A 27778-nucleotide genomic window follows, 5' to 3' on the forward strand; every position below is an offset into this window, starting at 1 on the left:
GATGCCTTCTGCTCAGGAATTATCATCTCTTTTTCTCTTGCATGTGGTACGACTTCATGGCATTCCCGTGAATATTGTTTCTGACAGAGGTCCACAATTCATTTCTACCTTTTGGAGAGCCTTTTGTAAATTGATTGGAACCACTGTTTCCATGTCTTCTGGCTACCACCCTCAGACCAATGGACTAACTGAGAGAGCAAACCAAGATCTCGAGGCCTGCCTTTGTCAATTCTCTCCATACTAACTGGTCTGATTTGTTACCCCTAGCTGAGCTAGCGAGAAACACTCATTGGCACTCTTCCCTATGTTGTTCTCCATTTCAAGCCGCAGCAGGGTATCAACCTTGTGTCTTCCCTCTTTCTGCTCAGTCCACAGGGGTTCCTGCTGCAGACCGACACATTACTGAACTCACCACTCATTGGCAACGTATTTGCTCTCACTTACGTTCAGCTGTCTCTAGATACAAGAAGTTTGCTGATCATCATTGAGCCTCTGTACGTGCCATCTCGGTAGGTGAATGTGTTTGGGTCTCTACTCGACACATTTGTCTACGTCAACCCTGTCGCAAATTAGGGCCTAGGTTTATCAGTCCTTATAAAGTCCTAAAAAGACTGTCTCCTGTTGCCTACAGAGTGGTCTTGCCTAGAACCTTGTGCATACACCCAGTCTTCCATATCTCGTTACTCAAGCCTCACATCAAGAATAGATATACCCGACTCAGAGCTCCTCCTCCTCCACTCCTGGTCCATGGTGACCCTAAATATGAGGTTGCTAAGATCCTGGACTCCAGATACAGGCACAGACAACTGCAATATCTTGTACATTGGAAGGGTTACTCCATGGTGGATCATTCCTGGGTTCCTGCCCGTGATGTGCATGCTCCATCTTTGGTCTCCAGATTCCATACTGCTTATACTTTGAAGCAGACTCTGGTTCCTGGAGGGAAACCTTGTGAGGGGGGCTATGTCAAGCCGCGCCGCACTAGCTGTTGCTAGGGACGTGGCGCCTGCTTCCCTGCTTGTTGTCAGGGTCTGTGTCGGCTCCTGTTGTGTGCAGCACTGACATCATCGCCGCACGTTCTCCGCTCTGATGCCGGTTGGGATCCCCTGTGGCGTGAATCCTGCGCCTATGTAAGTTTCCATTTAGTAATCTTTCACTGCCCAAGTATAGGTGTTACTTTGTGTGCTCCTGGGTGTGATAGATTGCTGATTTCTGGATTGATATACTGTTGCTGAACTCTGCTTGTCTGGCCACTCTGCCTGTTAACCCCTAAACTGCTGGATTGATATACTGCTGCTGAGCTCTGCTTGTCTGACCACTCTGCCTGTTAACCCCTAAATTGGTGGATTGATATACTGCTGCTGATCTCTGCTTGTCTGACCACTCTCTTATTTTTTCTGACCACTCTGCTTGATTAACCCCTGTTGTTCTGGATTGCCTCTCTGTTGCCAAACCCTGCCTGCCTCACCATTCTAGTGGTTCACTCTTGGACTGCTTTACCGTTGCCAAACCCTGTCGGCCTGACCATTCTAGTGGTTTACCTTTGGACTGCTTTACCGTTGCCAAACCCTGCCTGCCTGACCCTTCTTGTGGTTTACCCCTGAACTGCCTTTCTCTGATTCCCTGCCTGTTGCCGCAGAAGACTATCCTGCCTGTGGTGAGTGCCGCTTACCTCATCTTGTGAACTTTCTCTGCTCTGGGATATTCCCCATCTTTCCCGGCTCGATGCCGGGATAAGAAGACTACTGGCCGAGTTCGGTCTGTTAGTGGAATATCCCACGAGCATTACAGGGAGATTTGGTGTGTTCCCCCTTTCCCCCTTTTTTTTTTCTCTCTCTCTCTCTCTCTTACTTTTTCTTTTTTTTCCCTCTTGTATTGTCTTGTCTTGTTTTGTGTTTTTTATTTATACCAAAAAAAACAAGATTCTAATAGAAATATTCCCGTTTCCTGCTCAGCCCATAATTATATAAATCTAGGTTGGAAACAAAATATGTAGTAATATTAATATTTCCCCATGTTGTTTGACTTAGATTGTATTTTATATGCTGTTATCAATGACAGACTTCAAGTTTATGATTGTAATGTCTGTTTCCCTTCTCTGTTATTTAATCTGCTATGTTTATATTGGCAATGGAATTGTATACGATCTTGGAGAAGAAATAAATATTTCAAAATAAATAAATGTCCATAATTTATGATCAAATAGTAGTGTAAAACTACTTGTCTTTCCTCTATAAAAAACAAATGAACGTTTCGAGAACAAAACAAACTAAACAACAACAAAAAATATAAAAGTCCTCATATTGAGATATACAAGCGTTGGTGGCAAATATTTTAGTTCAAGGAAGTAGGATAAAGGAAGAGAACATTTTACTAATGTGTAGTAGTTTTGTGGTTAACCACGTCTAGCAATATCATAAGACTTTGTTATTGAAATATTTAGGGGGAAACCTTCTAGTCAAAGTACCAAGGCACAAGTGCAGTCTACTTTCATTTTAACTCTGAAAGGGTGAAATTAAACATAATAACAATAATTCAACATAATAAAATATGTATAGAAAAATATATGTATAGTTGTAACGCACAGATTTTTTTTTTATTAGTTATTAGATTTTCTACAACTCCATATTAGGTAAAGGTTCATGTTGCACTCTTTAGCATCTTCTCTTTAGCATCTTCTCTTTAGCATTATGAGTTTAGTGATAAATAGAAATAATTTAAACTGGGAAAGAGAAAGTTTCTTCACTTTAAACCATTTATTACTCCAGTGTAAACCTTGCGTGTAATGATTTAGGGAATTTGTCATCTTTACATTGCCTATGAGCTATCTGGAGGGTCAACTAACCTCATGTTTAAAACAGGATAATTGGTAGGAAGTTTTACTATGTGATAAAAAAAAATTATCCTCTTTCCCATGATCACAAATCTTAATTTTGAGGGATACTAAAGGGAGATCTCATATTCCATTACCTATTCCTATCTTTATTTTTAATAAAATTCTTCTTTACTTATTCGAGAAAAGCATTCCCCCAAGAACAGCTACTGGTCACATCTCACTAAGTTGTTGGCTTAAGGGCTCTTTTACGGTTTATCCCCAGTATCACACACCTCCTCTTAACCCCCTCCTTCTCCCTATGGACAATAATGGCTAAAATCCAACCATAAGTCTTCACCTTTTATGATACTTGTATTACACAACTGACAAAAAATCCCAAAAAACTATTGTTTAGATCAGTTATGGCCAACTTTAACGCATAAGGCAGCAGATCAATATTTGAGAAGCCTAAAGGACCACATAAATTAATAGCTATTAAACACTTAACTATTTAAATACTTCCTAAATGTGTTAATTGGAACAGGGATTTAGGGTGCAGGGTACACACTTTTGAGTTCTAGATACCTTACCTTCCCACTCACATGAGCCCAAAGGACACCTTTTAGTTTTGCCATTTCATGTGGCCACAAAGACTATAGCACACATTTTTAGTTTTGCTCCTTTTCAAGGGCTGCAAAAATTAGCGCATGTTGGCAATCAGTGATTAAGATGATAGATTTCTAAAATATTACATAAGGGAAAGGGTATAAATCTAATGTGTTAATAAGGCTGGACTGTGTTATACATTCACTTCTCTTTAACATATTTTTTGAGCATAAATTAATTTCCTAGTTAAAACAAAAAAAAAGTAAACTGCATTTTAAAGATGTAGTTTTACAGGAAGATTAGTTTGGATTGCTTTAGGTCCTCTGTCAGTGAAAATGCTGTGGTACACTTGGTGGATGCAATTCTTTCTAACTGGCCCTTTGGATGCATATACGGGCAGAAAAAGACAGAAGATTTTTTTGCCATAAACATTTTTTACTAGAGATAATGGGGTCAATTTATCAGGCTTCAGGCTCGCTGGAAACAGAAGTTATGAAGCAGCGGTCTAAAGACCGCTGCTCATTAACCAGTCTGCCTGCTCTGAGGTCGCGGACAGAAATCAACCCTCTCGAATACAAGCAGGTTAATTGACACCCCCTGCTAGCGGTTCACAAGAACTGCTGGTGCAATGATAAATGCCGACAACGTATGCTGTCGGCATTTATTGGTGTGCGGCGGACATGATATGCTACATCGTATCAAGTCCGCTCGCACATTAATACATTTACCCCCTTGCCTTAAACTATGTGATGTGTACATTTGACTCTGATGCATTTATTGAATGTTGCTTGACATCCAATCCAATCAAAGTCAATGAACAGACGTGTTGTAATGTATCTGCAGTCATCAATAAAACTTGGAAATGTTATTGCTCTATCAGTGATGACTTTTAAAGGAAACAGTTTTGAAAATTTTTAAACACTTCAAGATATCAATATAAATGATTTCATTACATGTAGTAAAACAACTTCTGCAATATACTTTCATTATTTATTTTGTTCTCTTTTAATGGAACTTAATTTTGAATATTGTGGGCTTTCCAATTCATGTTAAACATGGAAGTTCAGACACAACTATATTTCACACAGTTATTTGTTGCACACTCTAGTAAGCCTTTTATAACTATTCTTATTGGCCTCAGCAGGGGGGTAACCTAAGTTACAATATCGCGGCACCCTCTGCTTTATGGACATTAACTTTACCTTTATTTTTTTAATATTAAAACAAATAATATAAAAAATAACTAAATTTCATGTACACAATATTCTCAGGCTAATCTTTGCTCTGATTACATCATTCAAGCAAAGATTTATTTATTAATGTTCCTTTAAGGCTTTTGTATAACAACCCTTGAAGCCCATTTTCAATTATATAAAGTGGACTGCACTGCTATTGGGCTACATAAAACAAGCTGTGAGGACCAAGAGCTATGAGTTGTGCCAGAGGTATGGGATGTGTAACTACTATGGTCTGAAAGGGCAGTCCACCTCTGTGTTTTGTAAGGGTCTATGAATATAACAATGGCTTTGACACCCTTCTACACATCTCATCTGGATGTGGCACTTATACCTATCACCATTTTGCCAGATTCATTAACTCTTTACTTTTAACATCTCTGTACGCTTCAAAGCAGGCACTGACTCTTCTGTTTGTTGGGTTCAATATTTTTATGTGTTTTTTTTTCTATTTAACTTTGCACCCAGACCTGTGTGGGTTTAACTGCCTGATTCACTGGATGCAAACCCAGCTGCTGTTTGTTAGTGCCAGTGTGGAGAGTTTACCAGTAGCATGTGGATATGTTCAGTATGTCTATGAAAATGATATATGGCTATGATACCTCTTTGCATCTCAGTGTGTTTGGTATAAAGCTAGCATGTGTGGCTGTAGGTTAGGGACACAGATTAGAAGAGGCCACGGAATGGCACCTGGACCTATAAACATTTGGTCAAATGCTGTAAATGACTCTTCATTTTAACCCTGCTGAATGCATCCAAGCGAGTGTAATCTATTTTGTTTATTTGTTGAGATTAATAAGGAAGAACCAATAAAAGTATGGTACTATAAGTGCAATAATTATTTGCAATCACTTTGTGCACTTATAGAGGGGTAGTTGCACTGTGGATACTCACTTGTTTATGAGTTGCAAGAGTAAGCAACAAAAAAGAGCGCCGACCCCTCATTAAATTAGAAAATAGTTACATGTAGTAGTAGATATATTAAAACAGGGTGAATTGAATACTGCTATTCATAAACTCACTTTATAAAACAGAATTAAGACACACTAATGTTAAAAAAACTTAAACTCTGCCGCAAAGTAAATGCTGAGTAGGAATATCAGGTGCAATAGAATGGATAGTTAGGAATAACAAACTGGCTGAATACAGCATATAAAGGGTTAATAATTATTGGGGCTCTAGCTGAAGTCTAATGCTTGTAAGGTACTGATACCTCTCTTTTCAATCCAATCAGTTAAGCGTATCAATCAAACATACAGAGAAGCAGTCACCCTGTTGTAACGTCTCAACTAAACTTCTTCTATAGCGGGAGTTATGTTTAAAGTTATCTTACCCTATGCTTGTTATTTGTATCAGCAAACCATGTAAAGTGGCCAGTGTTAGCGATCACATATAAAATTATTATTCAACTACACACGCAAATATCATAATAGCGGTTAGAGTAAGCTAATTAAAATTGGAGAGACAACGCTCTCTGAAGCCGGTCCCCTGACACGTGTTTTGCTGTCACGCTCTGATTCCTAACAATCCATTCTATTGTACCGGATATTCCTACTCAGCATTTACTTTCCGGCAGAGTTTAAGTGTTTTTAACATTAGTGTGTCTTAATTCTGTTTAATAAAGTGAGTTTATGAATAGCAATAGTCAATTCACCCTGTTTTAATATATCTACTACTACATGTAACTATTTTCTAATTTAATTAGGGGTTAGTGCTCTTTGTTGTTGCTTACTCTTGCAACTCATAAACAAGTAATCTATTTTGTGTCTTCAGTGTTCAGTGGATTTGCAGATCGAACAATGTGGTAAATAAGAATAAACCAGTGATTATGCCAGTTATTTTTTATTAAATTATTATAATTTGTTGCATCTGTGTAAATATTGTGTCCTCCAATGATTTAATTATTATTTATACAGAGTTTCATTTACTATACAGGTTCAGTGCTACCTAAAATGTGGGTATAGTAATGATAAGGACTTATTGGTCCAAAGAGTTATTTTACTATACATAATAAAGCATTTTACATTACAATCTCAAGGTATTTCATACCCCTTTAACAGTCGGACTAGTGGTAAATCAGTCTTTTGGAAAGTATTTTGTCAGCATGTGCACAACATTTATATGAGTGTGCACGTGTGCTTGTATCACAAACTACAAAAATACTTGTGAAGTGTGAATTGAAATTTAGGAGCTATTTATACAATTTGTTGGCTTTCACAATAGCATTGAAGTTGCACGAACAATGGATTTGCAGAGTCATTTTTTTACTTTACAAACACTTCACCCAACAATCTGTTACCAAAGAATGTTTTAGGGTTTTGAAAGACAGACAGTTTTTCTCTTCTTTGAAATTCACACATTTAACAGATAACAAAGTATTTGAATAAAAAGAACCAAGTAATAAAAATTATTATATTTCATTTTATAATTAAATTATATTCAGTAAGTTGTACAAATATTCCACCATGAGAAGAGTTTGTAACGTCTCTTTTTCCTTTGCGTAGGATATTACACTATTAGCTTCCTCTGTTCAAGTGGCATCAGGATTTGAGTGCCTCTACCTGCAGCCATAATCCGCCTTCAGCACGTAATATCAGCTCAGGCTTTCTGCGCACGGATTTAGTTTGGTCCAAGGTGACATTAAAGTGTAAAAGGGTCAGGGCTAACACGACCCTCATCTCAGCCATAGCAAAGTTCTGTCCAATGCAGTTCCTGTTGGTGACAAGTCAGAGCTGTTAACCTAAATGTGGTTGGCAAAAAAATGTGTGTGGTTGGAAACAATCAGCTAGATTACGAGTTTTGCGTTATGAGTGGTACCGTGCTAACGAGCAGTTTTTGCTCACCGCTCACTTACCTACAGCGCTTGTATTACATGTTTTTACAAACCCGGCACTAAAAGGCAAGAAGTGAGCGTTGAGCAAAATTCTGCTCCTTACTGCACTCCAATACCAGCGCTGTTTAAGTCAGCGGTGAGCTGGTCATACGTGCTCGTGCTCGATTTCCCCATAGGAATCAACGGGGAGAGATGGCTGAGAAAAAGTCTAACACCTGCAAAATAGCAGCGTAAAGCTACTTAACGCATCCCCATTTATTCCTATGGGGAAACTAAATTTATGTTTACACCTAACATGAACCCCGAGTCTAAACACCCCTAATCTTACACTTACTAACCCCTAATCTGCCGCTCCGGACATCGCCGCCACCTACATTATATTTATTAACCCCTAATCTGCCGCTCCGGACACCGCCGCCACCTACATTATACTTATGAACCCCTAATCTGCTGCCCCCAACATTGCCGCCACCTACATTATATTTATTAATCCCTAATCTGCCGCCCCCAATGTCGCCACCACCTACCTACGCTTATTAACCCCTAATCTGCCACCCCCAACGTAGCCACCACTATAACATATTAACCCCTAAACCGCCGCACTCCCGCCTCGCAAACATTAGTTAAATATTATTAACCCCTAATCTGCCGTCCCTAACATCGCCGCCGCCACCTACCTACATTTATTAACCCCTAATCTGCCGCCCCCAACGTCGCCGCTACTATACTAAATGTATTAACCCCTAAACCTAAGTCTAACCCTAATCCTAACACCCCCTAACTTAAATATAATTTAAATAAATCTAAATAAAATTACTATCATTAACTAAATGATTCCTATTTAAAACTAAATACTTACCTATAAAATAAACCCTAAGCTAGCTACAATATAACTAATAGTTACATTGTAGCTAGCTTAGGGTTTATTTTTATTTTACAGGCAAGTTTGTATTTATTTTAACTAGGTAGAATAGTTACTAAATAGCTATTAACTATTTACTAGCTACCTAGCTAAAATAAATACAAAAGTACCTGTAAAATAAAACCTAACATAAATTACAATAACACCTAACACTACACCATAATTAAATAAATTAACTAAATTAAATACAATTAAATCAATTAAATTAGCTAAAGTACAAAAAAACCCCCCACTAAATTACTGAAAATAATAAACAAATTACAGATATTTAAACTAATTACACCTAATCTACACCTTCATCCATCCGACGCGGACTGGCTCCATCTTCAAGACATCCGGCACGGAGCATCCTCTTCAAACGACAGCTTCTTACTGAATGACTGTTTCTTTAAGTGACGTCATCCAAGATGGCGTCCCTTAGATTCCGATTGGCTGATAGAATTCTATCAGCCAATCGGAATTAAGGTAGAAAAAATCCTATTGGCTGATGCAATCAGCCAATAGGATGGAGCTTACATTCTATTGGCTGATTGGAACAGCCAATAGAATGCGAGCTCAATCCTACTGGCTGATTGCATCAGCCAATAGGATTTTTTCTACCTTAATTCCGATTGGCTTATAGAATTCTATCAGCCAATCAGAATCTAAGGGATGCCATCTTGGATGACATCACTTAAAGGAACCGTCATTCAGTAAGAAGCCGTCGTTTGAAGAGGATGCTCTGCGCCGTATGTCTTGAAGATGGAGCTGCTCCACGTTGGATGGATGAAGATAGAAGATGCCGTCTGGATGAAGACTTCTGCCCGTCTGGAGGACCACTTCGCCCGGCTTGGATGAAGACTTCTCCCCTGGCTTCGTTGAGGACTTTGGCCCGGTTGGATGAAGACTTCTGCCGCTTCCTTGAAGATGGATGTCCGGTCTTCAGAACTGTAAGTCGATCTTCAGGGGGATAGTGTTAGGTTATTTTAAGGGTGTATTGGGTGGGTTTTATTTTTTAGATTAGGGTTTGGGCCGCAAAAGAGCTAACTGCCATTTTAAGGGAAATGCCCATCCAAATGCCCTTTTCAGGGCAATGGGGAGCTTAGGTTTTTTTAGATAGTATTTTATTTGGGGGGTTGGTTGTGTGGGTGGTGGGTTTTACTGTAGGGGGGGTTGTTTGTATTTTTTTTTACAGGTAAAAGAGCTGATTACTTTGGGGCAATGCCCGACAAAAGGCCCTTTTAAGGGCTATTGGTAGTTTTTTTTTTATTTATATTCAGAAATATAATGTAGGTGGTGGCAGTGTCCGGAGCGGCAGATTAGAGGTTACAAATTTTATTTTAGTGGTTGCGATGCTGGAGGGCCTCGGTTTAGGGGTTAATAGGCAGTTTATGGGTGTTAGTGTACTGTTTAGCACTTTAGTTATGAGTTTTATGTTACGGCGTTGTACCATAAAACTCTTAACTACTGACTTTTAAATGCGTTAGGACTCTTGACAGGGTAGGCTGTACGGCTCACTTTTTGGCCTCCCAGGACAGACTTGTAATACTGGCGCTATGGAAGTCCCATAGAAAAAAGACTTTACAAAGTTTACGTAAGTCGTTTTGCAGTAAGGCCAACGAAGTGTGCGGTGCCCCTAAACCTGCAAGACTCGTAATAGCAGCGGGCATAAAAAAGCAGCATTAGGACCTCTTAACGCTGCTTTTTTACCTTAGCGCACAACTCGTAATCTAGCCGAATATAAAGTAATTTATCATGTAATATACTTCCCTATGTAAGTAAGTCTCTCCCCTACTAATTTCAATTAGGTGTAAACACACGTAGGTTACACATTGTCATCATGTGATATGAGTCAAAATCAGTATTGTTCTGAAAAGTAAGATGATTCTATTTATACAGATAGTTCAACTACATCTCTTTAGCAAGTCATTATTTTAAATTGATTTTTATGCTTAACAAACGCGTTATATAAAAAAAAAATATTATCTGAGAGTTTGCTGTGCTGATACCTGGGACCTGCAGAGAAAGGAACAAATGCATGTGATGACCTCTCCTGAAATTTCTCTGGATCAAAGCGATATGGATCATATACCTACAATAACAGGGGATATTAGTCTTAAAGTTATAGGAAAGTCATAACACACTCAGAGCATGTCATTTTAGTACACTTTTAATTACACTTCTGCTGCAAAATGTACTTTGTTCTCTTTGTTGAAAAGAAAATTTATATATCCTCAGTGGCAGCAATGCACTGCTGGAAGCTAGATGAGGATTGTCGGCTACGTACATATGCCTCTTGTCATTGGCTCACTAGATCAGTTCATCTACCTCTCTGTAGTACATTGCTGACCTAGAGCTGACTTTACTATGTGTTTAAACACACAGTTATATACAAGCAATAGTGCAATAATAAAATGATCTTACCATTTAAGAGCATTTTCTGTTTGCACTTTTATATCCCTTTAAAGGGACATGAAACCCACATTTTCTCTCATGTTTCAGATATAGCATACAGTTTTAAATAACTTCTTCAATCAAATTTGCTTAATTATCTTGGTATTCTTTGTTGAAGGAGCAACAATGTACCACTGGACGCTAAAAAATGCATATATGTGAAGACAACAATCAGCAATCAACTAGCTCCCAGTTGAGCATTGTTGCACCTAAGCCTACCTATGTACGCGTTTTCACAAAGGATACAAAACGAAACAAAGAAAAAATAAAATAGAAGCAAATTGGAAAATTGTTTAAAATTGTATGCTCTATCTGAATCATGGAAGTTTGGGTTTCATATCCCTTTAAGATGGTTTACACCAGGATGACATTCAATATCAATGATCAAAACAGATTAACTGTACCTCTGGATTTGGCCAGACTGTAGGATTGTGGTGGGTTCCATAAATACTTAACAGGCAGGTGTTTCCTTAGAAGAGAAAGAAAAGATATATTAAGATTGGAACTTAAATTATAGATTGACAGAAACACAGGAGACCTTTGTTTGGAATGTTGATTCATTAGAGACATATATAAGGCTAATCAAATGTTATAGAGTGTTTAAAAAAGTTAATTTTCTCAACCCTGTACACAAATCATCTAAATAAAAGATCATTGACATAAAAAGTGACATACAGTGGGTATTGAAAATAATCACCCCCCTTGAAAATAATCACATTTTGTTGCTTTGCAGCCTGACATAAAGACAGACACAGTTTTTGTTTATCCAGTTGTAATTACTCAGTGCAACTTTTAACATCCAAGGTAAATATATAACATCAACATGTCAGGCAAAAATAAAGACAATTCAAAAACAGAATCACAGAGTTGGAAAAAGGATCACCCCCTCCTAAAATTACTTGTAAACTCAATCAGGTGTAGCTAATCACCTTCTCAACGCCACACACAAAGCCATTTGACCTTCAACTGTGATCAGCTGTGGGCATATTAATTAGCTCAACATGAAAATAGCTTTCCTGGAGCATCTCAGTCCCTGGTAGTGCAACTGAAGAAAACAATCAACTATGGATGGCAAGGCACTGTCAAAAGATCTCCGGGATAATGTTGTGGACAGGCACAAGTCAGGAGATGGATACAAGAAAATATCAAAGGCTTTATCAATTATTATTATTATTGGTTATTTGTAGAGCGCCAACAGATTAAATGCCTAGAAGCACAGTGAAGTCTATTTTTAAAAAGTGGAAGGTATTTGGTACAGCATAGACCCACTCTGGATCAGGACGTCGATCCAAACAAGATGGAAGAGTCAGGAGGAAACTGGTCAGAGAGGCTAACAAGAGGCCCACAGCAACTCTAAAGCAGTTGCAGGAATTTATGACAAAGAGTGGTCATTGTGTGCATGTGACAACAATATCACAAATTCTCCACAAATGTGGCTTGCATGGAGGGTTGCAAGAAAAAAGCCACTTCTCAAGAAAGGCCACATGCATTCACGCCTGAGCTTTGCCATAACACACCTAGGAGATTCTGAGGCCACATGGAAAAAGGTGTTATAGTCAGATGAGACTAAAATTGAATTATTTGGCCTCAACACCAAACTATCGGCTAGATTTAGAGATTTGTCGGTAACAACCCGCGTAGCTAAAGCATGCTTTTTTTTCCCCGCACCTTTTAAATACTGCTGGTATTTAGAGTTCACAGAATGGCTGCGTTTTCAGTGCGTTAGGCTCCAAAAAAGGAGCGTAGAGTATAATGACGTCATCCAAGATGGCGTCCCTCGAATTCCGATTGGCTGATAGGATTCTATCCGCCAATCGGAATTAAGGTAGGAAAAATCTGATTGGCTGATGGAATCAGCCAATCAGATTCCAGTTCAATCCGATTGGCTGATCCAATCAGCCAATCAGATTGAGCTCGCATTCTATTGGCTGATCGGAACAGCCAATAGGATGCTAGCTCAATCTGATTGGCTGATTCAATCAGCCAATCAGATTTTCCCTACCTTAATTCCGATTGGCTGATAGAATCCCATCAGCCAATCAGAATTCGAGGGACGCCATCTTGGATGACATCATTTAAAGGAACCTTCATTCGGACTTAGGACGTCGCAAGAAGAGGATGGATCCGCGCCGGAGGTCTTCAACATGGAGCCGCTTGTCACCGCTTGGAAGAAGATGGTTGCCGGTCCGGATCTACTCTTCTGCCCGGATAGCATGAAGACTTTGGAGCCTCTTCTGGACCTCTTCAGCCGTCGCTTGATAGAAGACTTCAGCCGGATGATGGATCTCCAGCCCCGCTTGGGATTGGATGAAGATTTCGGAGCCTGGAGCGATCGGTGATACCTGGCATGGTGAAGACAAGGTAGGAAGATCTTCAGGGGCTTAGTGTTAGGTTTATTTAAGGGGGGTTTGGGTTAGATTAGGGGTATGTGGGTGGTGGGTTGTAATGTTGGGGGGGGTATTGTATGTTTTTTTTTACAGGCAAAAGAGCTGAATTCTTTGGGGTATGCCCCGCAAAAGGCCCTTTTAAGGGCTGGTAAGGTAAAAGAGCTTTTCTATTTTAATTTTAGAATAGGGTAGGGCATTTTTTTTATTTTGGGGGGCTTTGTTATTTTATTAGGGGGCTTAGAGTAGGTGTAATTAGCTTAAAATTGTTGTAATATTTTTATTATGTTTGTTATTAATTTTTTTATTTTTTGTAACTTAGCTTTTTTTATTTTTTGTACTTTAGTTAGTTTATTTAATTGTATTTATTTGTAGGTATTTTATTTAATTTATTTATTGATAGTGTAGTGTTAGGTTTAATTGTAGATAATTGTAGGTATTTTATTTAATTAATTTATTGATAGTGTAGTGTTAGGTTTAATTGTAGATAATTGTAGGTATTTTATTTAATTAATTTATTGATAGTGTAGTGTTAGGTTTAATTGTAACTTAGGTTAGGATTTATTTTACAGGTAATTTTGTAATTATTTTAACTAGGTAGCTATTAAATAGTTATTAACTATTTAATAGCTATTGTACCTGGTTAAAATAAATACAAAGTTGCCTGTAAAATAAATATAAATCCTAAAATAGCTACAATATAATTATAATTTATATTGTAGCTATATTAGGGTTTATTTTACAGGTAAGTATTTAGCTTTAAATAGGAATAATTTATTTAAGAGTTAATTTATTTCGTTAGATTTAAATTATATTTAATTTAGGGGGGTGTTAGGGTTAGGGTTAGACTTAGCTTTAGGGGTTAATAAATTTATTAGAGTAGCGGTGAGGTCCGGACGGCAGATTAGGGGTTAATACTTGAAGTTAAGCGTCGGCGATGTTAGGGAGGGCAGATTAGGGGTTAATACTATTTATTATAGGATTATTGAGGCGGGAGTGAGGCGGATTAGGGGTTAATACATTTATTAGTGGCGGTGAGGTCCGGTCGGCAGATTAGAGGTTAATAATTGTAGGTAGGTGGAGGCGACGTTGGGGGCGGCAGATTAGGGGTTAATAAATATAATATAGGGGTCGGCGGTGTTAGGGGCAGCAGATTAGGGGTACATAGGGATAACGTAGGTGACGGCGGTGTGCGGTCGGCAGATTAGGGGTTAAAAAATTTTAATAGAGTGGCGGCGATGTGGGGGGACCTCGGTTTAGGGGTACATAGGTAGTTTATGGGTGTTAGTGTACTTTAGAGCACAGTAGTTAAGAGCTTTATGAACCGGCGTTAGCCCAGAAAGCTCTTAACTCCTGGCTTTTTTTTGCGGCTGTAGTTTTGTCTTTAGATTTCTAACGCTCACTTCAGCCATGACTCTAAATACCGGCGTTAGAAAGATCCCATTGAAAAGATAGGATACGTAATTGACGTAAGTGGATCTGTGGTATGGAAAAGTCGCGGCTGGAAAGTGAGCGTTAGACCCTTTCCTGACTGACTCCAATCTGCTGCTCTCTGCCAGGAAGTTGTCATTGTCAAAGAAGGTTTACCTTCCAACATGACAATGACCCAAAGCACACAGCAAAAATTACCACAAAGTGGTTGAAGGAGAAAAAGGTGAATGTCCTTGCATGGCCTAGTCAGAGCCCAGACTTAAACCCCATTGAATATCTGTGGCATGACTTGAAGACTGCAGTCCACAAACAGTCACCATCAAATGTAACAGAACTGGAGCAGTTTTGCAAAGAAGAGTGGGCAAATATTGCACACAGTCTCTAGATGTGCAATGTTAGTAGAGACAAATCCCAACAGACTAAAGGCTGTAATTAAAGCAAAAAGGTGGTTCAACAAAATACTGACACAAGGGGGTGATCCTTTTTCCAACTCAGTTATTCTGTTTTTGAATTGTCTTTAATTTTGCCTAAGATGTTGGTGTTATATCATTCACTTGGATGTTATAAATTGCACTGAGTAATATTTCAGGCTGCAAAGCAAAAAATGTGATTATTTTCAAGGGGGGTGATTCTTTTCAATACCCACTGTACTCATGGAAATGTTAAGACCCTAAAATGAAACCTATTATAACTGAATATTACAGTGATGTTTCAATTTTGGATCTGTTTTTTGTTTTTGTTTATTACTATGATTTTCTATGTGCTCATTTGGATGTCTAAGCCATTATTCCTTAAAGGGACATGATACCCAAATGTTGAAACACTTGAAAGTGATGCAGCATAGTTGTAAAAAGCTGACTAGAAAATATCACCTGAACATCTCTTTGTAAAAAAGAAAGATATTTTTCAGAGACTTGCAAGGGAGCATGCCTCACTCATGTTATTTTCCTATTCAGTTTAAGGAAGATTACTATGAAATCTCATGAGATCACAGTAAAATAGTTCATGACCTCAGCACTGCTGATGCTGATTGGCTACTGTTCATTTCTTCCCTTTTTTGTTTTTTTAAACCTGCAGCTGGGCAGTAACTGAAAGATAACTTTTTACACTTACTCTAGTGAGCTGAGGAAATTTTGAGGTAAAATATCTTCCTTTTTTACATAGAATAGATCAGGTGATATTTTTCTGTCAGCTAGCTTTTTACAGTAATGCTGCATCACTTTCAAGTGATTTAGCATATAAGTATTATATCCCTTTAAAGGTTTAGACAGGTCAAAATTGAAATGTGTACTTTAATTTGAAATAGAAGCATTTTAGAAATACACTTGCATTAGAAAAAAAGCTTCTAGCAAACATTATTAATATTTTTCTGTGGCATACGCACATATCCTGTGAGGGCCCGTGCACCAGTAATCAAACACCATGTCTACTCAGAGAGCTGGTAGCGCTGTGTATTTTTCTTTTGTGAAGACATAATATGCACTATACAAGCTACTGCTGACTCTCTAAAAAGGTGTGTTGATTGAATACTGTGCCCAGGGCCCTCACAGGATATGTGCGTATGCCACCAAGAAACAGTAATAATTTTTACTAGTAGCATTTTTTCTAATGGAAGTATATTACAAAAATGATTTTATCTCAAATTGAAACGGAAGTATGACCTTTAATTTATCCCTTTAAAGTCAAAATGAAACTTTCATGCTTCAGATAGGGCATGTCATTTTAAGACACTTTAAATTCACTTATTTTATAAATGTATTTTGTTTTCTAGGTATACTTAGATGACATGTATATGCACATATGCTCAGCAGCAGTGCAATACTGTGAGCTTGCTGGGGATTGGTGGTTACACACATTTGTCTCTTGTCATTGGCTCACAGATCGGTTCAGCTAGCTCCCAGCAGTGCATTACTGCTTAGGAGTTGACTTTAACTTTGTGTTTAACCAACTTGCAGGGGTTAAACACATAAATAAGTGCAATAATAAAATGCTCTAACATTAAAGAGCATTTTCTTTTTGCACTTCTGAATCCTTTTAAATGCCATACAAGTGCTGTACTGTTGGATATTCTGAGCTGGAAGTTTTTTTTATTATTTATTTCTTTATTTATAAAGGGTGCTCAAATATAATCACAAAAGCCTGTCTAGGCTACCAAGAAATAAAATTGACATTGAAGATATTGCGATAAGTAATAGTACAAGAGCTTATCATTCTAGTCAGCATTAGCAATGTCTCTGATGAGAGCTACAGGATCTATGTGATACTCATGTTCCTGTTTTTTTAATCCAAAAGGAGGAAAAGATTCTCAATTTAGGACCAGACTATGATTGGAGCACTATCTTAATGTGCACCCATAATGGGGCAAATTGGATTGTTATTTAACTTGTGCCATTAAACGGGCTAGTTAATGCTCCCGCAAGCTTGTGGTTTCACTTTGCGTTAAGGGCAATTAACCAGAGATCAGACGATTAAATATAAAAAGTGGTTTGCCGTGTCTATTGCCATGAAAACAAGGCTCCCATTGAAGCCTAGAGAGAGATTGGCTTTACCTTGAGGAAGACTAGGCCTTGACGATTGGCCATGCTATTTAATTTATTTACGTCATAAAACAAATTACCAAACTAACCTTTTGCAGAAATTCTCAGTACATTTTCCTCTGCTCATGCCAGTCGGAAAACATCCAATGCTTATTTTAATGCATTTGCTTTCTTTATGATACTCTTATTGGAGCACACACATATTAGCTGTACTGTACACTAACATTGCTTGAGTACAATCCGTAGAGCTACTATTTTTGAGCTCATAAAGTCTAGGGTGCGCTAACATCTGCCTGTCTGATGGCACAGGCGAGATGAAACTCTCACATAATAGACTTCTATGGTTGCATCCAGTAAAATTCATGTTGGATATTGCTTGAGCGTTAAGCCCAGGTGCACTAAATTGATGGTTTTACATGTTATTCTCTGCTATACTGTTAATAAAAAGGGTTTACTGGTCATAAAACGCTGTAGTTTAGACTGTGCTAGTTTCGGCAATGTTAAGAAGCTTTGGTTAAAATATTTACCCATCCACTTTTATTACTAGATTGTTCTCTATTCTTTGAGCAGGGTTGCTCTACTTGTAATCTAGCCGATTATGGCAAAATAAAAAATGCAACTCTAATTTATCTACATACAAAGAGAGAAGCGCTCTACCAGGAACGAACAACAGCTCAGTGGCTTGTTCTATGGCGATTTACCACCCGGAAGCAGCCTCTTTTAGACCAGTGTGCTTTTCACAGAAGAAAACTTTCCTGAAGTATATCAGTCTGATCCTGCCAAGTAAGGTCAGTCCAGCCCCGAAATACCAGGCAATTCTCCTCTGAACAAGGAACATGGCAACCCCAGACGATCGTTTCGGCCTCCTATGGGCCTCGTCAGTGAGGTGCAGCCACATTCCTCTAAGCACACTGGGCAAGGAGTCCACGTCTGGTTTCCCCCATCACCCATAGGGAGACTTCCCAAGGGTCATAATAATTTGCATACAAAGAGAGAAGCGCTCTACCAGGAACGAACAACAGCTCAGTGGCTTGTTCTATGGCGATTTACCACCCGGAAGCAGCCTCTTTTAGACCAGTGTGCTTTTCACAGAAGAAAACTTTCCTGAAGTATATCAGTCTGATCCTGCCAAGTAAGGTCAGTCCAGCCCCGAAATACCAGGCAATTCTCCTCTGAACAAGGAACATGGCAACCCCAGACGATCGTTTCGGCCTCCTATGGGCCTCGTCAGTGAGGTGCAGCCACATTCCTCTAAGCACACTGGGCAAGGAGTCCACGTCTGGTTTCCCCCATCACCCATAGGGAGACTTCCCAAGGGTCATAATAATTTGCATACAAAGAGAGAAGCGCTCTACCAGGAACGAACAACAGCTCAGTGGCTTGTTCTATGGCGATTTACCACCCGGAAGCAGCCTCTTTTAGACCAGTGTGCTTTTCACAGAAGAAAACTTTCCTGAAGTATATCAGTCTGATCCTGCCAAGTAAGGTCAGTCCAGCCCCGAAATACCAGGCAATTCTCCTCTGAACAAGGAACATGGCAACCCCAGACGATCGTTTCGGCCTCCTATGGGCCTCGTCAGTGAGGTGCAGCCACATTCCTCTAAGCACACTGGGCAAGGAGTCCACGTCTGGTTTCCCCCATCACCCATAGGGAGACTTCCCAAGGGTCATAATAATTTGCATACAAAGAGAGAAGCGCTCTACCAGGAACGAACAACAGCTCAGTGGCTTGTTCTATGGCGATTTACCACCCGGAAGCAGCCTCTTTTAGACCAGTGTGCTTTTCACAGAAGAAAACTTTCCTGAAGTATATCAGTCTGATCCTGCCAAGTAAGGTCAGTCCAGCCCCGAAATACCAGGCAATTCTCCTCTGAACAAGGAACATGGCAACCCCAGACGATCGTTTCGGCCTCCTATGGGCCTCGTCAGTGAGGTGCAGCCACATTCCTCTAAGCACACTGGGCAAGGAGTCCACGTCTGGTTTCCCCCATCACCCATAGGGAGACTTCCCAAGGGTCATAATAATTTGCATACAAAGAGAGAAGCGCTCTACCAGGAACGAACAACAGCTCAGTGGCTTGTTCTATGGCGATTTACCACCCGGAAGCAGCCTCTTTTAGACCAGTGTGCTTTTCACAGAAGAAAACTTTCCTGAAGTATATCAGTCTGATCCTGCCAAGTAAGGTCAGTCCAGCCCCGAAATGCCAGGCAATTCTCCTCTGAACAAGGAACATGGCAACCCCAGACGATCGTTTCGGCCTCCTATGGGCCTCGTCAGTGAGGTGCAGCCACATTCCTCTAAGCACACTGGGCAAGGAGTCCACGTCTGGTTTCCCCCATCACCCATAGGGAGACTTCCCAAGGGTCATAATAATTTGCATACAAAGAGAGAAGCGCTCTACCAGGAACGAACAACAGCTCAGTGGCTTGTTCTATGGCGATTTACCACCCGGAAGCAGCCTCTTTTAGACCAGTGTGCTTTTCACAGAAGAAAACTTTCCTGAAGTATATCAGTCTGATCCTGCCAAGTAAGGTCAGTCCAGCCCCGAAATACCAGGCAATTCTCCTCTGAACAAGGAACATGGCAACCCCAGACGATCGTTTCGGCCTCCTATGGGCCTCGTCAGTGAGGTGCAGCCACATTCCTCTAAGCACACTGGGCAAGGAGTCCACGTGTGGTTTCCCCCATCACCCATAGGGAGACTTCCCAAGGGTCATAATAATTTGCATACAAAGAGAGAAGCGCTCTACCAGGAACGAACAACAGCTCAGTGGCTTGTTCTATGGCGATTTACCACCCGGAAGCAGCCTCTTTTAGACCAGTGTGCTTTTCACAGAAGAAAACTTTCCTGAAGTATATCAGTCTGATCCTGCCAAGTAAGGTCAGTCCAGCCCCGAAATACCAGGCAATTCTCCTCTGAACAAGGAACATGGCAACCCCAGACGATCGTTTCGGCCTCCTATGGGCCTCGTCAGTGAGGTGCAGCCACATTCCTCTAAGCACACTGGGCAAGGAGTCCACGTCTGGTTTCCCCCATCACCCATAGGGAGACTTCCCAAGGGTCATAATAATTTGCATACAAAGAGAGAAGCACTCTACCAGGAACGAACAACAGCTCAGTGGCTTGTTCTATGGCGATTTACCACCCGGAAGCAGCCTCTTTCAGACCAGTGTGCTTTTCACAGAAGAAAACTTTCCTGAAGTATATCAGTCTGATCCTGCCAAGTAAGGTCAGTCCAGCCCCGAAATACCAGGCAATTCTCCTCTGAACAAGGAACATGGCAACCCCAGACGATCGTTTCGGCCTCCTATGGGCCTCGTCAGTGAGGTGCAGCCACATTCCTCTAAGCACACTGGGCAAGGAGTCCACGTCTGGTTTCCCCCATCACCCATAGGGAGACTTCCCAAGGGTCATAATAATTTGCATACAAAGAGAGAAGCGCTCTACCAGGAACGAACAACAGCTCAGTGGCTTGTTCTATGGCGATTTACCACCCGGAAGCAGCCTCTTTTAGACCAGTGTGCTTTTCACACAAGAAAACTTTCCTGAAGTATATCAGTCTGATCCTGCCAAGTAAGGTCAGTCCAGCCCCGAAATACCAGGCAATTCTCCTCTGAACAAGGAACATGGCAACCCCAGACGATCGTTTCGGCCTCCTATGGGCCTCGTCAGTGAGGTGCAGCCACATTCCTCTAAGCACACTGGGCAAGGAGTCCACGTCTGGTTTCCCCCATCACCCATAGGGAGACTTCCCAAGGGTCATAATAATTTGCATACAAAGAGAGAAGCGCTCTACCAGGAACGAACAACAGCTCAGTGGCTTGTTCTATGGCGATTTACCACCCGGAAGCAGCCTCTTTTAGACCAGTGTGCTTTTCACAAAAGAAAACTTTCCTGAAGTATATCAGTCTGATCCCGCCAAGTAAGGTCAGTCCAGCCCCGAAATACCAGGCAATTCTCCTCTGAACAAGGAACATGGCAACCCCAGACGATCGTTTCGGCCTCCTATGGGCCTCGTCAGTGAGGTGCAGCCACATTCCTCTAAGCACACTGGGCAAGGAGTCCACGTCTGGTTTCCCCCATCACCCATAGGGAGACTTCCCAAGGGTCATAATAATTTGCATACAAAGAGAGAAGCGCTCTACCAGGAACGAACAACAGCTCAGTGGCTTGTTCTATGGCGATTTACCACCCGGAAGCAGCCTCTTTTAGACCAGTGTGCTTTTCACAGAAGAAAACTTTCCTGAAGTATATCAGTCTGATCCTGCCAAGTAAGGTCAGTCCAGCCCCGAAATACCAGGCAATTCTCCTCTGAACAAGGAACATGGCAACCCCAGACGATCGTTTCGGCCTCCTATGGGCCTCGTCAGTGAGGTGCAGCCACATTCCTCTAAGCACACTGGGCAAGGAGTCCACGTCTGGTTTCCCCCATCACCCATAGGGAGACTTCCCAAGGGTCATAATAATTTGCATACAAAGAGAGAAGCGCTCTACCAGGAACGAACAACAGCTCAGTGGCTTGTTCTATGGCGATTTACCACCCGGAAGCAGCCTCTTTTAGACCAGTGTGCTTTTCACAGAAGAAAACTTTCCTGAAGTATATCAGTCTGATCCTGCCAAGTAAGGTCAGTCCAGCCCCGAAATACCAGGCAATTCTCCTCTGAACAAGGAACATGGCAACCCCAGACGATCGTTTCGGCCTCCTATGGGCCTCGTCAGTGAGGTGCAGCCACATTCCTCTAAGCACACAAAAGAGGCTGCTTCCGGGTGGTAAATCGCCATAGAACAAGCCACTGAGCTGTTGTTCGCTCCTGGTAGAGCGCTTCTCTCTTTGTATGCAAATTATTATGACCCTGGGGAAGTCTCCCTATGGGTGATGGGGGAAACCAGACGTGGACTCCTTGCCCAGTGTGCTTAGAGGAATGTGGCTGCACCTCACTGACGAGGCCCATAGGAGGCCGAAACGATCGTCTGGGGTTGTCATGTTCCTTGTTCAGAGGAGAACGGCCTGGTATTTCGGGGCTGGACTGACCTTACTTGGCGGGATCAGACTGATATACTTCAGGAAAGTTTTCTTCTGTGAAAAGCACACTGGTCTAAAAGAGGCTGCTTCCGGGTGGTAAATCGCCATAGAACAAGCCACTGAGCTGTTGTTCATTCCTGGTAGAGCGCTTCTCTCTTTGTATGCAAATTATTATGACCCTGGGGAAGTCTCCCTATGGGTGATGGGGGAAACCAGACGTGGACTCCTTGCCCAGTGTGCTTAGAGGAATGTGGCTGCACCTCACTGACGAGGCCCATAGGAGGCCGAAACGATCGTCTGGGGTTGTCATGTTCCTTGTTCAGAGGAGAACGGCCTGGTATTTCGGGGCTGGACTGACCTTACTTGGCGGGATCAGACTGATATACTTCAGGAAAGTTTTCTTCTGTGAAAAGCACACTGGTCTAAAAGAGGCTGCTTCCGGGTGGTAAATCGCCATAGAACAAGCCACTGAGCTGTTGTTCGTTCCTGGTAGAGCGCTTCTCTCTTTGTATGCAAATTATTATGACCCTGGGGAAGTCTCCCTATGGGTGATGGGGGAAACCAGACGTGGACTCCTTGCCCAGTGTGCTTAGAGGAATGTGGCTGCACCTCACTGACGAGGCCCATAGGAGGCCGAAACGATCGTCTGGGGTTGTCATGTTCCTTGTTCAGAGGAGAACGGCCTGGTATTTCGGGGCTGGACTGACCTTACTTGGCGGGATCAGACTGATATACTTCAGGAAAGTTTTCTTCTGTGAAAAGCACACTGGTCTAAAAGAGGCTGCTTCCGGGTGGTAAATCGCCATAGAACAAGCCACTGAGCTGTTGTTCGTTCCTGGTAGAGCGCTTCTCTCTTTGTATGCAAACTCTAATTTATCGCTTGCTAGCAAATGTTTAAGTTTGCCCGTTTGTGGGTGCGTGATAAATAGCCAGCCATTACAAGTAGCACTTATCAAATTAACTAGAGATCCGATCTCTGGTTAATTTGATAAATGTCCAAAAAATGCCCCCAAAATTAAGTGTAATCTACTTTAGTAAAAAATAAAGCTAGTAGCATCCTTATTTTTTAATAAAATAACTGCAAAAAGCTGATATGAGGGTTTAAAGTTGGCGGGTGGGGGGTGTTAGCAAAAAAAAGGCACTGAAAAGTGCCTTTACATAACGGTCTATGGGAAATGTGTGTTCACTGTAAATATATATGTATATGTTTATATACATATATATTTATGTGTTAATGTGTATATACAAATATAAAACACATAAATATATATTTGCTGCCATTGCTGCGTGACTTACTCCCTTCGCTGCGTTTAGGTTCTGTGCCGTGTCTGACGGTATGAGAACAAGGTGGAAGCGCGCTTTCGTGAGCACAATGCTTCTGAGCAATGCAAATGCGAGGTTGCGTTTGCATTGCACCTTACTCATAATAGTGATATTTGCACTCAACTGAGTAATACCAGCGTATGCAAATGTGCGCTGGTATTACTCAGTTGAGCACAAATATTGCTTTCGCATAAATGATATTTTGCAATGAACTTGTAATCTGGTCCTATGTGTAAGAATGAATTTAATTATATGACAATTATGAACTTGGTATGTACCTTTGGGAATGACTTTGCCATCAGGCAAATTTATGTCCTCGGTACAGCGTCTGGACACTGCTGTCACAGGAGGATGCAGTCTTAGGCTCTCCTTGATGCACATTGTCGTGAATGGCAGCTGAGACAACTCATCCCTGCAAAGTGGAGAAAAAGTAAAAATATTCATTCTTAAGGATATACCAAATTTAAAAAGAGTTTAAAAAGTTATCATATGAAAAAGCAATATATAGTTTTCCCACAGGAAAATCCAAATAGATACAGCAAAATGATGTCAATCTGCCAGGTCTCCAGCAGTCAAAAGAAAATCTCAAACTCCTGGCATTGGAGGGGTTGTTATAGCATTTTATTATTGCACTATTGCTTATAGGTAAAGTCATCCCCAGCGCAGCAATGCACCAGGACCTAGCTGAACACATCCGCTCAGCCAATAATAAGGCATAATTACTAGGAACCTGCTACAAGCCCCCCCAGCATTAGTGAAATGGAAGAAACTCAACTGCTAATGCAAATAGGAGAGCCAACTAGGAATAAAGCTATATCGGATTTAGTGCTTTCAAACAATTTAGACATAGAGATAGATTTAACAAGCAGCAGATGCTGCAATCTACCCCCGTAATTTCCAGATCACTGGAAACAGGAGTTAAAGGGACAGTCAACCCAAAAACCGTTTTAAGTTATACATAAAAACTTTCCATCGATCATCATTTACCAATGTAGCCCAATTTTCTAATATATTGTGTTTGCGAGTAAAATCACTTACTGTTCGCGCCGCAGCCGTTTCAAAATGTCTGTTAAGCCCCTCCCCTTTTTTGTCATCAGTGACATCAGCACGTTCTTGTGATCCGTGTAAATTTCTCTATCCTCCTCGTAACCGGCTTTTGCGCATGCGCAATGCGCCTATTGTACTGAAAGGGGATTAAACGGCTGCAGTGCGAACAGTACATGATTTTACTGGCAAACACAATATATTAGAAAACTGGGCTACATTGGTAAATGATGATCGATGGAAAAGTTTATATGTATAACTTAAAACAGTTTTTGGGTTGACTGTCCCTTTTAAGAAGCAGCTTAACTCGTCCACCACCTCTGAGGTGGCGGACAGCAATCATCCCGGATCTGCAGGGGGCGGCATTGCACAAGCATTTCACTAGAAATACTTGTGCAATGATAAATGCCAACAGCGCATTTATCGATGTCCGCCCGCAAAATGATAATTTGGCCCTCATATTTCAAACATAGAAGTCAAAGAACATTTGGGTAACAGTGATCATAAGATGGTCACATTTGAAATCACTTTACATAAGCAGTAAGACTTAAGTTTAAGAAAGCAAAATTCAATGATTTAAGGAAATCATAAAATAACATAAATTGGGACAAAGTATTCTCTAATAAAAATACAGAGGATAAATGGATAACATTTAAAACTTTGTTAAATAAATATACATAACAAATACCATATGGTTATAATAGTAAAATAAATAAATCCAAGCCAATGTGGCTAAATAAAAATATGTGTTAAGAGAAATTAGGAAATTAGGAAAAAATGTAGGGCATTTAAATTATTCAAAGAAAATAGTACAGACTCAACATACCAAATTTATAAGGAATGTAACAAAGCATGCAAAAAAATGAAAGATTAATTGCAAAGGATTCTATGTCAAACCCTAACAGGTTCTTTAACCCCTTAATGACCGGACCATTTTTCAATTTTCTTACCCTTAATGACAATGGCTATTTTTACATTTCTGCAGTGTTTGTGTTTAGCTGTAATTTTCCTCTTACTCATTTACTGTACCCACACATATTATATACCGTTTTTCTCGCCATTAAATGGACTTTCTAAAGATACCATTATTTTCATCATATATTATAATTTACTAAAAATAAATAATAAAATATGAGGAAAAAATGGAAAAAAACACACTTTTTCTAACTTTGACCCCCAAAATCTGTTACACATCTACAATCACCAAAAAACACCCATGCTAAATAGTTTCTAAATTTTGTCCTGAGTTTAGAAATACCCAATGTTTACATGTTCTTAGCTTTTTTTGCAAGTTATAGGGCCATAAATACAAGTAGCACTTCGCTATTTCCAAACCACTTTTTTTCAAAATTAGCGCTAGTTACATTGGAACCCTGATAGCTGTCAGGAATACCTGAATATCCCTTGACATGTATATATTTTTTGTTAGAAGACAACCCAAAGTATTGATCTAGGCACATTTTGGTATATTTTATTCCACCATTTCACCGCCAAATGCGAGCAAATAAAAAAAAAACTTTACATTTTTCATAATTTTAGGTTTCTCACTGAAATTATTTACAAACAGCTTGTGCTATTATGGCACAAATTGTTGTAAAAGCTTCTTTGGGATCCCCTTTGTTCAGAAATAGCAGACTTATATGGCTTTGGCATTGCTTTTTTGTAATTAGAAGGCCGCTAAATGCTGCTGCGCACCACACGTAAATTATGCCCAGCAGTGAAGGGGTTAATTAGGTAGGTTGTAGGGAGCTTGCAGGGTTAATTTTAGCTTTAGGGTAGAGATCAGCCTCCCACCTGACACATCCCACCCCCTGATCCCTCCCAAACAGCTCTCTTCCCTCCCCCACCCCACAAATGTCCCCGCCATCTTAAGTACTGGCAGAAAGTCTGCCAGTACTAAATAAAAGGAGTTTTTTTTTTTTTTTTATAAAAAAAATAAAATATTTTAGCTGTGATGGACTCCTGCCTTAGCCCCAACATCCATGATCCCCCCCCCCAGCTCTCTAACCCTCTCCCCTATCTAATTGCGGCCATCTTGGGTACGCGCGCCCCCGCGCGCTCCCGGCACCCGGCGTGCACATTGCACTTCTAGGAACCGGATGCCGGGTAGCGATGGGCCGCCCACCCACCTCCCTGTTGCGCTCCCACCCACCAACGAACTACCGGTGCAGAGAGGGCCACAGAGTGGCCCTCTCTGCATCGGAGTCTTCTAAAAAGGTATTGCAGGATGCCTCCATATGGAGGCATCACTGCAATACCCTGAGAGCTGCTGGAAGCGATTGCGATCGCTTCCAGCACTCTCCTAGACAACTGACGTACCAGGTACGTCCATTGTCATTAACTACTTGTTAATGCATGACGTACCTGGTACGTCAGTTGTTATTAAGGGGTTAAATGATGTAGATGGCAAAAAATCTAATAAGTAAAATATAGGTACATTAAAATGCGTGGAGGGTAGCATGATTAACAGTGACAGGGAGAAGGCTGAGGTACTAAACCAATTCATGCCAGCCCACACCATTAACTGGATTATGTCTAGAGGATATCAGGGAAAAAATGGATAATATTAACGTAAATAAAACTCCAGGCCCAGATGGAATACACCCAAGGGTTTTACGGGAATTCAGTACTGTTATAGACAAACCTCTTCTCTTAATTTTTAAGACTTGTTATCCTCAGTCATAGTACCCCAGGACTGGCGTGAAGCTGATATGGTGCCACTCTTCAAAATGGGAAGCAGGGCTGATCCAGGAAGCTATACATCAGTTAGTCTGACATCAATAATGGGGAAGATACTTGAAGGGATTATAAGATATCAAATAGCAACTTCTCTATTTTTGCAGAAGATACAAAGTTGTGTAAGGTCATTAGGTTAGAGCAGAATGAATTTGCGTTACAAGGGGATCGACAAAAATTAGAAGTATGGGCAAGTAAATGGAAAATAAGATTTAATACGGGAAAATGCAAGGTTCTATATTTTGGAAGCAAAAATAAGCAGGCAATGTATTATTTAAATTGGACTAGACTTAGCCAAATAGAGGAGGAAAGGGATTTGGGAGTAGTAATAGATAACAAGCTAAAGATGGGTGCACAATGCAGGGAAACGGCTTCTAAGGCTAATAAGATACTAGCATGTATTAAAAGAGGCATTGATTCAAGGGAGGAAAGCATATTTCTGTCACTATATAAA

The 27778-nt window shown here is 40.5% G+C and overlaps 1 protein-coding gene across 6 annotated transcripts in view; it reads right to left on the minus strand.

The window, feature by feature from the left end:
* Positions 1 to 6482: 6482 nt before the first annotated feature.
* LOC128653722 (ultra-long-chain fatty acid omega-hydroxylase) overlaps positions 6483 to 27778 on the minus strand; it is a 136734-nt gene continuing 115438 nt past the window's right edge. For all 6 annotated transcript variants that reach the window (XM_053707179.1, XM_053707178.1, XM_053707177.1 and 3 more), the window contains 4 exons: positions 23823 to 23956; positions 11249 to 11313; positions 10400 to 10482; positions 6483 to 7368 (listed from right to left, as the gene is read on the minus strand). In XM_053707179.1, coding sequence (XP_053563154.1) covers positions 7197 to 7368; positions 10400 to 10482; positions 11249 to 11313; positions 23823 to 23956 — 454 coding nt within the window. In that variant the 3' untranslated portion in view covers positions 6483 to 7196. The remainder of the gene's footprint in view (positions 7369 to 10399; positions 10483 to 11248; positions 11314 to 23822; positions 23957 to 27778) is intronic.

Source organism: Bombina bombina, chromosome 3, assembly GCF_027579735.1.
Source record: "Bombina bombina isolate aBomBom1 chromosome 3, aBomBom1.pri, whole genome shotgun sequence".
Classification (NCBI taxonomy): Eukaryota; Metazoa; Chordata; class Amphibia; order Anura; family Bombinatoridae; genus Bombina; species Bombina bombina.